Source organism: Pseudopodoces humilis, chromosome 5, assembly GCF_049639895.1.
Source record: "Pseudopodoces humilis isolate 2021_Gansu_Grassland_sample_001 chromosome 5, ASM4963989v1, whole genome shotgun sequence".
Lineage (NCBI taxonomy): Eukaryota > Metazoa > Chordata > Aves > Passeriformes > Paridae > Pseudopodoces > Pseudopodoces humilis.
The window spans coordinates 30,250-44,969 of record NC_142204.1 but is presented as its reverse complement, the minus strand read 5'-3'; the positions used below and the strand labels follow the sequence as shown (position 1 = coordinate 44,969).

General features: G+C 47.2%; 1 protein-coding gene across 8 annotated transcripts in view; it reads left to right on the top strand.

Annotated features, from left to right (window-relative positions):
- The window catches only part of WASHC1 (WASH complex subunit 1), a 38,583-nt gene that overhangs the window by 22,242 nt on the left and 1,621 nt on the right, over positions 1–14,720 (top strand). For all 8 annotated transcript variants that reach the window (XM_014259350.2, XM_014259349.2, XM_014259348.2 and 5 more), the window contains 8 exons: positions 5,223–5,334; positions 6,019–6,165; positions 10,490–10,626; positions 11,546–11,681; positions 12,754–12,958; positions 13,454–13,618; positions 13,839–13,997; positions 14,593–14,661. In XM_014259350.2, the coding sequence (XP_014114825.1) occupies positions 5,223–5,334; positions 6,019–6,165; positions 10,490–10,626; positions 11,546–11,681; positions 12,754–12,958; positions 13,454–13,618; positions 13,839–13,997; positions 14,593–14,661 (1,130 nt within the window). The remainder of the gene's footprint in view (positions 1–5,222; positions 5,335–6,018; positions 6,166–10,489; positions 10,627–11,545; positions 11,682–12,753; positions 12,959–13,453; positions 13,619–13,838; positions 13,998–14,592; positions 14,662–14,720) is intronic.

The window sequence follows — 14,720 nt, the reverse complement described above, 5'->3', positions numbered from 1 at the left end:
ATGGTGTATGATGACAGTTTCTGATTACACTTACTCAGATAAGAAGTAAGACTTTAAAAACTGCTTAAATATGGAGAGAGAAAAGCAGAAAGCAAACAAGTTGATCTTTCTATGAGTGGTTGAACGTGTTTGGCTCTTCATAAGAGTATGTATTTTTTGCCTTTCAAACTTTTGAGGTGAATTGGCTTTTTAAGCTAATTTTGAATGCTTCCCTGGATCACTGTAAACCATAAATGTCTCAGCAGACTTTCTTTTGCTCTCCCCATTTCAATCCGGAGATGTTGCCAGCTGCAGGGGCAGAAGCACTGAGTGGGAGTGGTGACTGGGCTTCTCAAAGTGTTCATTTTTGACACTGTTTTGTTCCCTTGTTACCCTGCTCCAGTACCAGCTGCTTGGAGAGTCTGAGAATAAACTTAAGTACAATAACCATAAACTCAATCCTTTCTTATTTATGCCTTCTATAATAAGGGAGAAATTTAATAAAAGCACATATCATTTAGCAAAAAAAAAAAAAAAAAGGCAGCTTGACTTCTAGGCAAGAAGCCAAGATTTTATAGAATAAATTTACTATACGTACCCTGAAGTTTAGAACAGCAATGCCAAGCATCCCCCTGCTATCTCTCAGGCTTGGAGCTTGGGCTGGGAGGTGACCAGAAGCCTGATTTTCTGTGATGTGTACAGTCTTCATTTAAGGAAAAAGTAATTTAATACTTTGCCTGCCTTATCCTCCTGTGCAACTTCATTTCTCATTCTGCTCTGTAATGTTCTTTCTCCTTGGTTGATCGCTTACTTTTGTACTTCAGACATGAAAATTAAGTTCTTTGGTATTCTAGTGAGGTTTGCTTCAGCCTCTGTTGCCTAACCTGTCTTGTCCACCTTGGTGTGCAGCTTGCCTGCCCTCTCCCATTTCAGAAGTTTTGTCACCCCTGTCACTCAGGTGACATGAACGTTCAGCATAGAGAGCAAAGGATCTCTGGCTGCTGTGATGCTTTCCTTAGGGTTTCCTTAGAATTCTGTCTTTCTCAGACACCTTTCTTGGAATCTGTCAGCCTGTCTTTAAACCTTCCCTGATTTTTAACTTTTTTTCTGAGGCTGTCTGATCCCTAGCAAGTATAGATGATAAAAATCACAGTTTTTTTGGTTGGCATTGTGAAGTGCTTGGAGACTTGCATACAAATGTAGCAGTACTTCCAGTGCTGACAGTCCTGTCAGGTAGTATAGAGTGTCCTGGATGCCAGATTCCTAATGACTCAAATCTTTTTCCTGTGGAAGTAAGGAAACAGTAATTTTTTCACCATGAATAGAAGACACAGCAGAAGTCTTTCAGTAGCCACCTGAATGTGAGATTTATCAGAGGAGTTAAAATTAAATAAGAGGAAGTGATCTGATCTGTGGTTGCAGATGGGACAGAGGATAGGGGACCACTCAAGAGGTTCCCAAGAACTGTGAAGAAGTATTCCTGGAACTTGCTGTGGGTGTTGGAGAAAATTGCCTGTAAAATGGAGAGTGGCTTAAAGGCAGCAGGATGAGGGCTTTAGGACAAAGGAGAAACAAGATCTAAGTTGGGAATGAAGTGCAGAGGGCTTGAGGACAAAAATATTTCAGAGGGACAAGAGAAAGTGAAAGCTTAAATCAAAGCAGCTGAAAGGCTGCCTTTAATATCTGCTTAGATCAAAAACTAAAAGTCTGTATGGATTAAGAGATAATTGACTAGGTAGATTTAATCTGCCACGGTGTATTGCTTCCCCAAAGAAAAGCATTGGGAGGGGAAGATTGATTTGGCTCAGTGCCCAGCATTTGAAGGTAGGTGTTGTATTCTCCTTTTTCCACAGACCCCCCATTTCACTTGTCCTGAATGAAGCACATGCTGCTGAAAGGGAGGAGCTGTCACTGTAGCCTCCTGCTCCTTTGCAACTCCAGAGTCATATTGAATTTAACTAAAGGCATTTCTCAAGCAGAGAAGAGCACCGAGAGCAAAATAACACAACAATGACTAAGAAAATAGTCCTGGGGTAGGTTCAGATGCTCATTGTGGTTTTGGCTGCTTGAGCAGTGGGTTCTGAGAGGTACTACTGGGCCATTGTATTGGAACTTAATCCCTCTCGTCCTGATTGTTCTTGTCCTCCCTTTAATGGAGGTTAAGGCCTGAATGCCACCTTTCCTCCAGCACTGAAATCCTCAGGAATTCCTTCCTGTTTCATTTCTTTACAAAAACTGGTTGAGTCCTTTGAGTAAGTTCAGTTTCCACAGCAATAGAAATAGTTGATCAAACATGAGGAGGTTTTCTCCGTGTATTTTTTTCCAGTAAGGATATGGTATATTGTCTCTTCTAACTAACACATCCAGCTCTATCTTGAACTGTTCATGCATAACAGTCATGCACTTCTAGGAGCCTGTACATGTGATAGAATTTGGATTAGTTGGATTGAGGGGGTTTAATTTTTTTTCAAAGTTACCTTGTTCAGCAACAAATAAATCTGTAGACTGATAGGTATTCCTTCTGTGTTGTGGGCTTGCATCTGTGCGACCTCAGGTGAAGGTTTTTGGCAGATCTCATAAGGTCAGTGGGATTTGGCCTGTAAAATCCTAGAGCAGGATCCATAGCCCCAGAGAAAGTACAGAGTGCCTCAGAGAAGATTCATCATGGTTTGAAACACCTGAGCTGGCACTGGACAACTTCCCCAGCTTGTGCTGGGAGCATGCAGTCTGCCTGATATGGTCTCCTTTCACTGGTGATATTTGGTGGGCAGTGGGGATAATGTGGGGCAGGAAAGAGAGTGAGGGAAGTGTTTGACTGCCTCACTGGACCCACTCACATTCATTAAGTGAAAGGGAGGAGAACACTTACTGGTTTCAAGGCCTCAGCTTACTTAACTTTTTGCTTAGCACTTCCTTCTGGGAGAGAAACGTGCCTTGTCAGATCCTGAAAATTATGTCTGGAAGTCAGCAGGGTACTGGCTAAAAGGCAATTGATACCTCACTTTTATTTGGAGCTTCAGGAAAGCTTTGTGGATTTCTCCTAGAAGAGAGGTCTACTCTCAGGTGAGAGAGAAAATTGCATCATTGATTTGAGGGAGAGCAGCAAAGCAGAAATAAATGACTAGGTTTTTTCAGCTTTGAAGGAAGTAAAAATAGTCAAATGCCCCTAGGGAGCAGTAGTACTGGAAATTGTGTCAATCAATACAATTATGAAACCTGCAGAAAAGAGGTGAACTGTGAGGTGGGAAAATTTGCTGGTGAGAGCAGTTAGGAAAGATTCAGGTCCTTCAGAGGCATCTCAGACTTGAACAAAACAAGACAATGGGACAGCCCTTGACACATGAGATTTGCTGCAGACAGGTGCTAGGAAATGCACACTGAAAGGAACAACAGAAACTACTCTGAGAACCTATCAAGTGTATAAGTGATGTGGACTTACTCCACTAAGGCAGAGGGAGGGTGTGGGAAGGAAATCATGAACAGATTTGTACTCAGTGTTGGTACAAAATACAAGCTGTTAGACTGTGTTTAAAATAAAATGGGGTAACAGAGAATAATTCTGAGAGGGAGAATCTCATGAGATTCAATTTTGCTCATCTCCCACTCCAAACAGAATAAGGTAGAAACAGGCTGTGTGCTATCATGCCATATGCATAAGGAAGGGTTTTTCATGCCTCCAGGAAGAGGAGAGCATGGCTATAAACAAACAGAAATACTTGAAGCTGTTTAGAGAAAGTGAGGGGTTTTTTTCAGAATGGTACAAGGAGAATAGGCTGCTTGTACTTGCTGTTTTTCACTACCTGCATTGAGGGGGGCTTTCTATTTCTATACTATAATAGAGAATGCACTGCCCAAAGTTAAAATACCGGAAAAGAAGGATTTGGTACAGTTTGAAACTGGGAATCATGGATCACTACTTACCTCAAATTCATTACTGAAGGGAATTAGACACAGCAGAAAAAGAGCATGAGCACTCTCTCCTCAAAAGCAAAGAGACTCTTGGTGAAATTTAAAGACAGTACTTAAGATTGCTTTTTACAGGCACAGAATGATCCAGTGGAACAAAATATTGCTGAAGTGGAGTGCTCTCTTTCCTAATAGCTTATGTTGCCATGAAAATATTCTTCCCTGGATTCACTGGAGGGGCAAAAGTTCATGAGACTTTTCAGCTTTTGACCTTGTAGTTGGGGAGAATCTGCTGGTTATGCATGGGGAAGGAGGGCTTTTCTGAGAAGATGACTCCAGGTTACCTGTAGCTGATGCTTTCTCCCAGCATCTCTCCTAACCTCTGGTTGGGCCTGTGTGACAGTTCCAGCAGTGTGGCAGCCACTCTGCAAGGCATGGAGGCAGTTTCAGTAATGCCCCTGGCTGCTAGGTGGGAGAGAAATGTGTCCACAATGTGAATGCAGAGGTATTTAGACACTGACTGCTCTCCTCTGCTGCCACAGAGTGCTTTTCACCTGAGTCCCAAAGCATTCTGATACTGATCTAGTGGTATGGTTTATCTGCACCTGGCAACTAAGCACCACACAGCCCCTTGCTCACCCTACTCCCTGCACAGGGAGGGGAAGGAGAACTAGAAGGGTAAAAGTGAGAAAATTCATGGGTTGAGATAAGAACAGTTAAATTATTAAAATAAAATATAAAATTGATAATAATATTGTAATATAAAGGAAAACAACCAAAAGCAGAGAGAAATAAAACACAAGAAAGACAAGCGATGCAAATAAAAGCAATTGCTCACCACCTCAAAGAAGGCTCTGGTCCCCGAGTAGCAAACCCCAGCCAAGTTTCTCCCTGGTTTATAGGCTGAGCATGCTGCCATAGGGTCTGGAACATTCCTTGGGTCAGCTGGGATCAGGTGTCCCGGCAGCGTCCCCTCCCCAACTCCTTGTGGTAGGCCGAGAGGCAGAAAAGGCCTTGACTCTGTCTAAGCTCTGCTCAGCAATAATTAAATCATCCCTGTGTTATCAATACTTTGTCTGTTGCCAGTTTTCCATCTTTCTGTGCCTCAGACAGACACGGGGACATCATGCTGAGTCAAGGACTGATCCTACTTCATGTTGGAGTACCTAAAGCTCTCAATGGGATGGATACAAGTGTGTCTCCACCAGCACTGTTTTGCACTGTGAAACAACCCAGTCCCCTGAGAGTCAAACCCTTCTCTGAGGGGCTGGGAACTGGCTGTTTTAAATAAAAACTACACTGGTTCTGGATTCTTAAGAAGTGTTCTTGCCTCCTAGGATCTCTCAGCGGGTGGAGGCCAGCCGGGCACAGCTCCAGGCAATTGGGGAGAGAGTCACACTTGCCCAGGCAAAGATTGAGAAGATAAAAGGCAGCAAGAAGGCTATTAAGGTAGTGATTTCACTGAAGGCTGCATGGCCTCTTTTCTTCCTTTCTTTACTCCTGATGTAAGCTCTGGAGGAGAAAAGGTGCTCAGCTGCTGCCCACTCACCTCTCCATGCCTTGTTGCTGAGCAGGATTGTGGTGAGAATCCCATTCCTGACTCAGACAATTAATGAATTTTGGACCCATGAGCCACACAGCTCCAGGCTTTATGTAGCCTTTATAGGTTTCTGTCCCAACTGCTTCCTGAGAAAGAGAAAAGGCATGCTGAGCTAAGCCTAAAACCCTCACTTCAGGCTCATAGACACTTATTTGAATGAAAGCTGCTGTCATAGAGGCTCCCTTTAGTGCATCTTAATCCCATTGAGCCATGTAATACTGGTGAAAATCCTTCTTTCTCCATTCTTGCCCCATTTTTTACAGTGTTTCCAACTCCTTTCCTGCCAGTGGAAGCCTTTTTGCCAGTGATCTAGTACTTTGAGAGATAGAGAAAAGCTCTGGCAATTCCAGTTTCAGAAGTGGCAGCCCATGCATGTTTGGGTCTGTGCACATAGCCCTTAGGAGCCTGTTGACTCCAAAGCTGTCCATTCCCATGGGGAGCACAGATTGCATGTTTATTCCTCTCCATGTGTTTCTGTATGGTAGGACTGCCTAGTTGTTGGGATTTTTCAGTCCCTCCTTTTTTCTCTGTAGGTGTTTTCCAGTGCCAAGTACCCAGCCCCTGAACGGCTGCAGGAGTACAGTTCAATTTTTGCTGGTGCAGAAGACCCAGCTAAACAGAAGTGGCCAAGACACAAGATTCAGAGCAAACACCGAATGCTGGATGAAAAAGCTCTGCAGGTAATGAGGAGAACAGACCTTGGGAAGGACAAGCAAAGAGAACCTGGAGACCGTTAATCTCTTTGATAAAGTGGACCAGGGCTTTGGGACATAGGCTAGGAGTAGAACATATTTTCATTTGGCCTGTCAGTGGGGAGGGTGGGAGGTCAGGCTGGGAAGCTTGTGGAGATGCCAGTTGGAGAGGGCCATGTCTGTACAGGAGCTTGCCTGGGTGGCTTTCAGCTGCCAGGTCTCTGGAGCAGTTCCATTTCCTGGAATGCTGCTGTTTCCTGCAGCTGTGCTGCTGGGTGCTGCTGCCTGGGCTTAAGACTTTGGCTGTGCGTAGTGAGGCAGCTGGGATCAAGCTCATAGTTGTTTCAGAAATAGTTTCTGAAGGCTCTGATACAACTCCTGGTGAGAAGGGAAAGGTAAGAAGGCTTGTGAGTGTGTCAGGAGAAAAAGGAGTCATTCATTAGAGTATTTTTCTGCCCCAGGAAATTGTTGCACTTGGGCATTGTCCCTGGATTGGAAGGAGAGGAGGAAGAGTTGCCATGCTTTAAGTTTAAAAGTAGCTGTGTATGTGCTGTGCCAGGAGATGTGCTGTTCCTGGCAGGTTAAGGATCAATTTGACAACTTCCCTGCTTTCCACCCCTAAAGAGACCTCCTTCCTCATCCTGTGTGACTTGGCCAGAAATAAAGCGGCCACAGAATAATTTATCACGCTAAACTTTCCTGAGTGTTAATGGAGCTGAGACCTCGCACAGTGAGGTAGTTATGAATATTTCAGCCAGGCCAAGGAAGCAGGATTGCTGACTGAATGGACAGCTGGCAAACTTGAGCAGGGCTCCTGCTTCCTTCCAGTCCTGGCAGTAGCACAGGCAGAGCTGCATGGGACGTGCTGGCGTCTTGCAGGGAGGCCAGTGGCCCCGTACCACAAGAGTGTGGGGGAGCAGAGGCAGGCAGGGAGCAGACAGGGAGATGGGCTCCCACCCTGAAGGGCTGGTGCTGAACTACAGCCCCTTGCACAGGGAAGGGTTTGATAAGAGCATCAGCTGTTAAAAAGCAGTGTCCCACAAAGAGCAAATGGTGTGCCTGTTCAGCTGGCTCCAGCTGGCTCCAGCGGGCTCCAGCGGGCTCCACGTGACATTCCCCACAGCCATCTGCCTGGGATGCCACCTCTTCCAGTCCCAGTCAGTCTCTGTACCATTGCATGTTCCGCCCTTCGTGACTAAAGCTGCCATCAACACAGGGACTTTGTTTCAGGCCCTGGTGGATGTTTGTTGCTCCCCTCCTGTGACCCATCTTTTGATCCTCTTTTGGGACTGTTGATCTTTCTCTGGCTTTGCTGAGACTGCCTCATGCAGCAGTTGTCACTCTTGCCAAGCTGACGCACATGAGCTCCTGCAGCTCCTCTGTGGGGTGGGGGAGATGCTGCTGTCAGCTGAAGGATGGAGGGGCTGATGTGCTGAATGGAGCTCAGTGTGGCCAAGCTCCAACCACATTCTAGGGGGACAGGCCTTCTCAGCCATAGCTGAGCACAGAGCCTGACGTGCCTTGCAGTAATGAAATGTGACAGGGAGAAGTCTAATGTTTGCATTTATGCTTTCCTCAATTATTCAGGGATTTCAGCAGAGGCTCACTGCCCGTTTTCACTTCTATTGAGAGCCTCTTTGCTGTGAGCAGTTGCAGTGGCCTTTGCTAAACTCCACTTGCACACGTGCACACACTGTCTCATCAGGAAAGCAAACTCTGCTCATGTCAGTTTGAGGGGAAGTGGTGGCAGCCTGTGCACAGCCTTTAGGGTTTTTGCTCTGGGGGTAAGCAACTGAGTTGGAAATGTAGGATCAGCAGGGATCTGGCTGCAGCCCTGTGGGGATTCCCGGGCACTGGGGACTGCCTTTGTAGTGAGAGCTGTGTCTGGGTGCTGCACATGCCACTGAAGAGACCGGAAAACAGGGTGGGAGATACGATCTGCTTGGGCTATGGAAGAAGTCCAAGCAAAAGTTACCATCCACTACTGGAGTAACCTTGCTAGGCTTCAAAAGTGTCAGTAACTTGGCATGTCCTCATGAATTCTGCCTGTCCCAGAGCCCACCACAGGCATGTGGAGCTTAAACCAGGTTTTTGTCATTCGCTTATCTTGAAGTGCTTTCCCTGCTGGCCTCAGCACTCCATTGGTGTGTGGGGAATGGATTTCTGGTACATCACACCAATTTCCATTGTAGTAGTATGTGTTTAATTAAACTGAAGAAAAGAGTGACTTTATATATGTTCAACTATGGGTTCTTAGTAAGAAAAATGCCTGAAAATGCAGTGTGTCCTTGGGGGTGTGATCCTGCCAGGTGCCAGACCCCAGGCTGGGGTGTTTGAGCATTCAAGCGCCCCCCCCATCATTACTTCAGTATGTCAAGGTTGCCAAATTTTAGCTTAAGAACTTAATGTTCCTATAAGAAAACAAATTTTTACATGGTGCGTTAGCTTGTGGAATTCACAGTTGCAGGGTATTTTTGACAGTGTGTGGTTGTTCCAAATTTCAGAACAGGTCTAGGTACTCGAGTAAGACTAGCACTTTGACGGTGTTTAAATTAGGATTATATTTCACATTTCAGAATATTCATGCTTAGTGCTTTTATAACTGCCTTAGATGAGGTTTGTAAGTAAATGTAGGTAATGGTTGCTTTCTCACTACACCCGTAAAGTGATGCACAATCATCCAGTGCTAACTGAAATCTACAAAGAGAAAAGTAAAAAAATATATATAAATGACTTGAGGGCTAAGTGTGTCTGAACAGTTCTAGCAAAAAAAGTCAGTACTCCCTCATGCTTAAAGAATTACACATTGGGAAATGAATATTAATGATCAAAAGAACTTTTGAGCAGTTTTCTGCTTCTACAATCTCTAAGAATTTATATATTTTTGCCTATTTGCTTCTATAAAAAAATAGAAGGTGTTAATTTCAATGCATTTTTCACAAGTTGGAACCTGAATTAAATCAAAACGTTACAGGTCCTTTCTTACAGCATTTTATAGTCTCAGAGCATCATACAAACTCTTAGTGGATTAACTGAACTGTGACTAAGCTATTTCCTTGGATTTCTGGCTACCAGATTCAAGACTGAAATTTTAATCAGCAGGAACTGCTTGTGTCACTGACATCGCATGTGGTCTTAAAACTGAACCACCAGCAGTCTTCATTTCTCCCACACAAGCACAAGGAGGGAAGAGGGACTCAGAGAATGGGGTGGTGCGGGGATGTTGGAAGTAGTGAAGCTATGGAAGCTATGGACAATATTTGGAGTGGTCATCCCTTGGTGGCGGAAGAAAGCCACAAGTGTGGCCAGTTATTTAACCTGATAAAGTGCCCTGGTTTCTCCTAGTATGAACACGTACAGCTGCTTGCCTTTGTTGTGAAGAAAAAGCTGTGAAGAGTTGTGAAGGGGCTGAGGAGGGGTCTGCAGAGGGGTCTGAGGTGGAGGTTTGTTCATTCCAAACTGTCTCTATTAGGAACTGATGCCTTTCCTCCCTCTAGAGCAGAGTGCTGTGGGCGCTGAGCTTCATCCCCCAGAGCATGTGGCAGTGGGCACTGTCACGCCAGCTGGAACACCGGTCTGATGTGGGATGGCAATTCCTGTACTCTGTAGAAGGCAGTTCAGATGTAATAAGTCCTTTTCGAAAGTGAGCTCTATATATTATGCATGAAGTTTTAGAACCAAGAGAGAGATTTCAGTTCATTAGAGTTGAAAACTCCTGCAAATCCCTCAGGCTTTGCAAAACCATCTGGCACACGTTCCACCCTGCGCACTCCTTTCTGCCTGATCTCTCGCCTAGTGCAGACACTCTGTTCTTTCCTAACCTCCTCTTCCTTTGCCTTCCCTGCCTACCCCACCAGTGCGATCCCAGCTCTTGAAACATCACGTGGAGGCAACAGAGGGGAGGTAATAGAGATGTGTGGGGAACTCTGCCTGAAATGAAAATGTAAATGTGTCGTAATTGGAGGCACTGTAACAAAAGCCTTTTAGGTTGTGGTGCTTGATCCCTGCCTCGGACTATAGAGCTGGAGTGGCGGTTTTATTCTGGTGGATCCTGACCGCAGAACACATGTTCAGTATGACCCACCCACAGCACCAAAAGCACTTGCTGTGAGTCTGAGCTGCTGACATTTGTCATGAGTGTGGAGTTGCAATGTTGTCCGTGTGCTTCCTAGCTCAAAGGGAGGTAGACAGGGAGCAGCAGAGTTCCCAGACCATACAGTGCATCCAGCAGTGTGGGTTGTGGTGGCTGGGGAGAGCTGCCTCAGCAGCTGTGGTTCTAGTGTCTTACCACCTTTTATCTGTCTTCTTGCAGGAAAAGCTCAAGTATTTCCCTGTGTGCGTGAGCACCAAAATTCACCAGGAGGATGATGCAGAAGAAGGCCTTGGCAGCCTTCCCAGGAACATCAGCTCCCTCAGCTCCCTGCTACTCTTCAATACCACCGAGAACCTGTGAGAGCTGGAGCAGTGCTGTGCTGCTCACTTGCCCCTGCTTGTCCTCAGAGGAACTTTCCCTTCCCCAGGAGTTGCAGTGACTGCTTGCTTTCCTGGGGATGTTACCTATCAGGCTCTTGACAGGACAGGAGTTGATACCTCTCTGCTGGCTTCCAGCTGGGAACCTTGCCTTCCCTGCTCTTTGCCTTGGGTGGAAGCAGTTATTTTGTCTGCACCTGATCCTCTGCTCACCTGATTCAATCCAATTTTGGACTTTCTTTTGCTTAGTTCTTCCTATTGTTTCTTTGCAATTTCTCTCCAGCCTTGAGATATGCTATCACTCCTGCCCTTCTCTGCCCTGTGTACCAGCCTAGGTACTGCTTCTTCTCCTGACCATTCCTCACAGCATTACTCTACTGCTTTAGCTGCTTTAATGTCTCCACCACCTCCCTCACTGCAGTGTCCTTTCCCACTGGGCTTCTGCATCATGGTTCTTCCTTCTGCTCTTATTGAAGAGCTACTTTATGCTCTTCTTGAGCTTTCAGCTGCTGGACCTTCTCTTTCTTCTCCTGAGCCATTGATCATTTCTCCATTTTGTCTGTCCTCCTGGACCTTGAGTGATGAGTCACTGGTGTCCTGCTGCAGACTGTAGGATGGTTTCAGGCCAGGTGGTGGAAAGGGGAGAGCTCGGTCATGGTGGCACTACAGTGGGGCTTTGCTTTAGAATTAGTCTGGAGGCTGCACAGGCAGGGTGAGGAGCTGGTTGCAAAGAGGAAAGATGGGAAAATTTAGCTTAAAGAAGGAACCTGGAAGGCCCAACATGTTCCATCTTTATGAGTGAAGTCAGGTCTCTGCCTCCAAGGCCCTCTTGTGTACAGTTTCTTCTGGCCTTGGCTCTCAAGGCAGCATTACTAAAATACCTGTTTTCTGCCCTTAGGTACAAGAAGTATGTTTTCCTGGATCCTCTGGCTGGAGCAGTGACCAAGACCCATGTGGCTCTGGAAACAGAGACAGAAGAGAAACTCTTTGATGCACCTCTCTCCATCACCAAAAGGGGACAGCTGGACCAACAGGTGAGATGCAGCTGCTTACACTTCAGAGGGTTGTGCTCAGCTCTCTGAAAAGAAAGGGCTTTGATAGGATGATGAGCAGGTATGACAATAGCCCCTTACAGGGCTGCAGATTACCTCATTTCTCAGAAGGGCCTTGCCTGGTTTTGTGCTTGAGGTCCTGGTGTGAGCTTGATGGGTGAGACAAAGGCAGTTTCTCTCTGCTCAAGCCTTTGTTGAGTGGTGAAAGGAGAATAGTGGGGTGTGGACTCACCTTGCTGCTTGACCTCAGAGCTGCAGCAGGGTTTGGAGGATCTACTACTTGATCAGCCCGGTTGTGCCAACTCCTGAGCCTCATGTGAAGTCTGAGGTGCCACTGCTAGAAGGTCCCTGGCGTGAAGTGTGATCCCCATCATTCCTGCTGGGAAGGGGTGCCTGCTGGTGCAAACAGAAGGGCCAGCCAGGCTGAGCAAAGGGCTGTGTGCTTGGTGTACACATGGGACAGGCAGTGCATCAACCCAGTTGCCCCAACATGTGACTGGTACCTGGCACCTTGTAGAGGCCAATCCTGGGGTGTACCAGGAATGTCATTGGAGTGTCATTTGGGACTGGGAAAAGGAGCCTGGGAATCATTTGCTCATCATATTGGACTGGAGGATATAATGTACATAGTGAACAAGCTCTTTATTTACAGTGCAGCATCACTGCAGTGTTGCCTGTGTTTTAAACACAAAAGCAAACCCCTGTAACTACTGAGTTGTGCTTCTGCATTTTAATCTTTGAAATGGTTCAGACACTATCCTCTTCTGGAGGAGAAGGGACTGGTTTATTTAGGCTGCAGCAATTAGAGCATGAACCTTCAGAGTTCACTTGCTACTATGCAACTAAGAAGAGTCCTGCACTTCTTCCTCCTGCAGTCTGCCTTTCCCAAGCCTGGTCTGCAGGAAGTAGCTTCTGAGCATAGAGGTGTAGGGGTAACTGATGTACCAAGGTACGCCGGCCCAGCTCTGACTGCTGCCTAATTGTTCCCTGCAGTGCCCCTGTTTGCAGCAAGCACATAGTCACTGCCTTACCTTGTTGGTTTGTGTTTCTTTAGGTTGCTGAAAATTACTTCTACGTGCCAGATCTGGGCCAGGTCCCTGAGATTGATGTGCCCTCCTACCTGCCAGACCTGCCTGGCATTGCTGCAGATCTCATGTACAGCGCCGACCTGGGCCCTGGCATTGCACCCTCTGCTCCCAGCAGCGCTATTCCAGAGCTGCCCACTTTCAACACTGAGTCAGTCGAGCCTTTGCAACCAGGTAATTTTCAATCCCTGATCCCAGGACCCTATGCAGGAGGAAGGCAGGGATTGCCAGAAAGTGGAGACAAAGCAGAAAGTCCCTTGGTAGAAATTTTAAGATGGATGTTGGCTGGATGATGGATGTTGCACTTCAGGCTTAGACCTGAGTGAAAGCTGCAATCTGCTCAAGTTCTGTCCTGACTGCAACCCCTTTAGCTCCCTCCCCATCTGTATGCATGGCTAGGGAGGAGGGAGCACAGTGTGCAAGGACTGGGTGTGTGTCAGCCTGGTGGGATGCCCTTGTGCGAGAGGGATGCAGCTGGGGAGGGAGAGTAGGAGAATCTCAGACTCTTGCCTTGGCCCTGCCTGCTGTTACGAGAGGGTGCACAGGGCACAGGAGTGCAGGTGCTGAGGACTCTGATCTGTTGCTGCTGAGGTGTGTGAAGCTGTGAGCTGAAACGCTTGATGTGCCATCCTCTGCAACTCTTCAGATAAGGTTTCTTTCATATTTCAGATCTTCAAGATGCTGAGCTATTGCCGCCTCCTCCCCCTCCGCCTCCCCCACCACCTCCTGTTTTGCCAGCTCCAGTGCCTCCTCCACCACCCCTGCCCCAGCCCACAGCACCCTTGGAACGGGCTGGCACAGTGAGCGAGGAGAGCAGCAATGCAGTGCCTGCAGGTAAGGGCTGCAGTCCTCCACAGCTGCACCAGCCTCCTGGCCTTCAGCTGTGTCCTTGGGGCACCCCCTGTACCTTCCCAGCCTTCCAACAGAGGGTGGGGAGCTGCAGTGGGAAGAGATGCTGTCAAGGTACTGGAGTAGCCCTTCCCATGGGCATTTGGTTGGGCCTGTAGCTGATGCACTGACCCATGTCTGCTGCCTGTCCTTCCTGTCCCTGCAGCTTCAGTCCAAGGAGCCCCAAAGGAGGTGGTGAACCCCTCTACTGGGCGTGCCAGTCTCCTGGAGTCCATCCGCCAGGCTGGGGGCATTGGGAAGGCCAACCTTCGCAGCGTCAAGGAGAGGAAACTGGAGAAAAAGAAGCAGAAGGAACAAGAACAAGGTCCTGAGGCTCTTTTGGCAGAACTGCTTTTCCTTGCCCAGGCTGGGGAGGTGTGGGTTTGGGGGCAGATGGGCAAGTCAGGAGCACGGTGAATTCGCAGAGCAGAAAGGAGCTGTCTCTCCTCACAGGCTGATCTAGGTCTCAGGTGTTCACCATTCAGCCAGAGCTCTGTGAATGTGCCAAATCCCACTGGGCCAAAGGGCATCGGTTTCAGGGCTTGTGGAGAAGTTTCACACGTGGTGCACAGGACCAGGCACACAAATGAAACCTGTGGGTCAAGTGAGACAGGGCCAAAACAGTTTAAGTGCCTTGGTTGAGGTAGCTGGGGAGGGGATTGATGGAGCTGCTTTGGCAGAATGAGGCTGCAAATGCACAGCCCCTGAATGAATTCCACTCTTGGTTTCCCGCAGAAGATGCCATTAACCCTGTTGTGCCTAGTGTTTTCCTGCACTGAAAATGCACTGTAGTTTTGGGGTGTCAAATTAGAGGTTTGGAGTTTTTTCATTAATCTGAAGACAGTATTGCAGGGAAATGCTTTTGCCATAGTGCTTAGCTCAGACTAATCTTTCTTCACTGACATGTTCTGCTGTTTCAGTGAGAGCTACAGGACAAAGTGGAGATTTGATGTCAGACCTCTTCAACAAGCTGGTGCTGAGACGCAAAGGTACTGTCCTGCAATGTGAGCTGCTCCTTTCCCTGAGGAAAGGTGGAGAGCACTCCCTG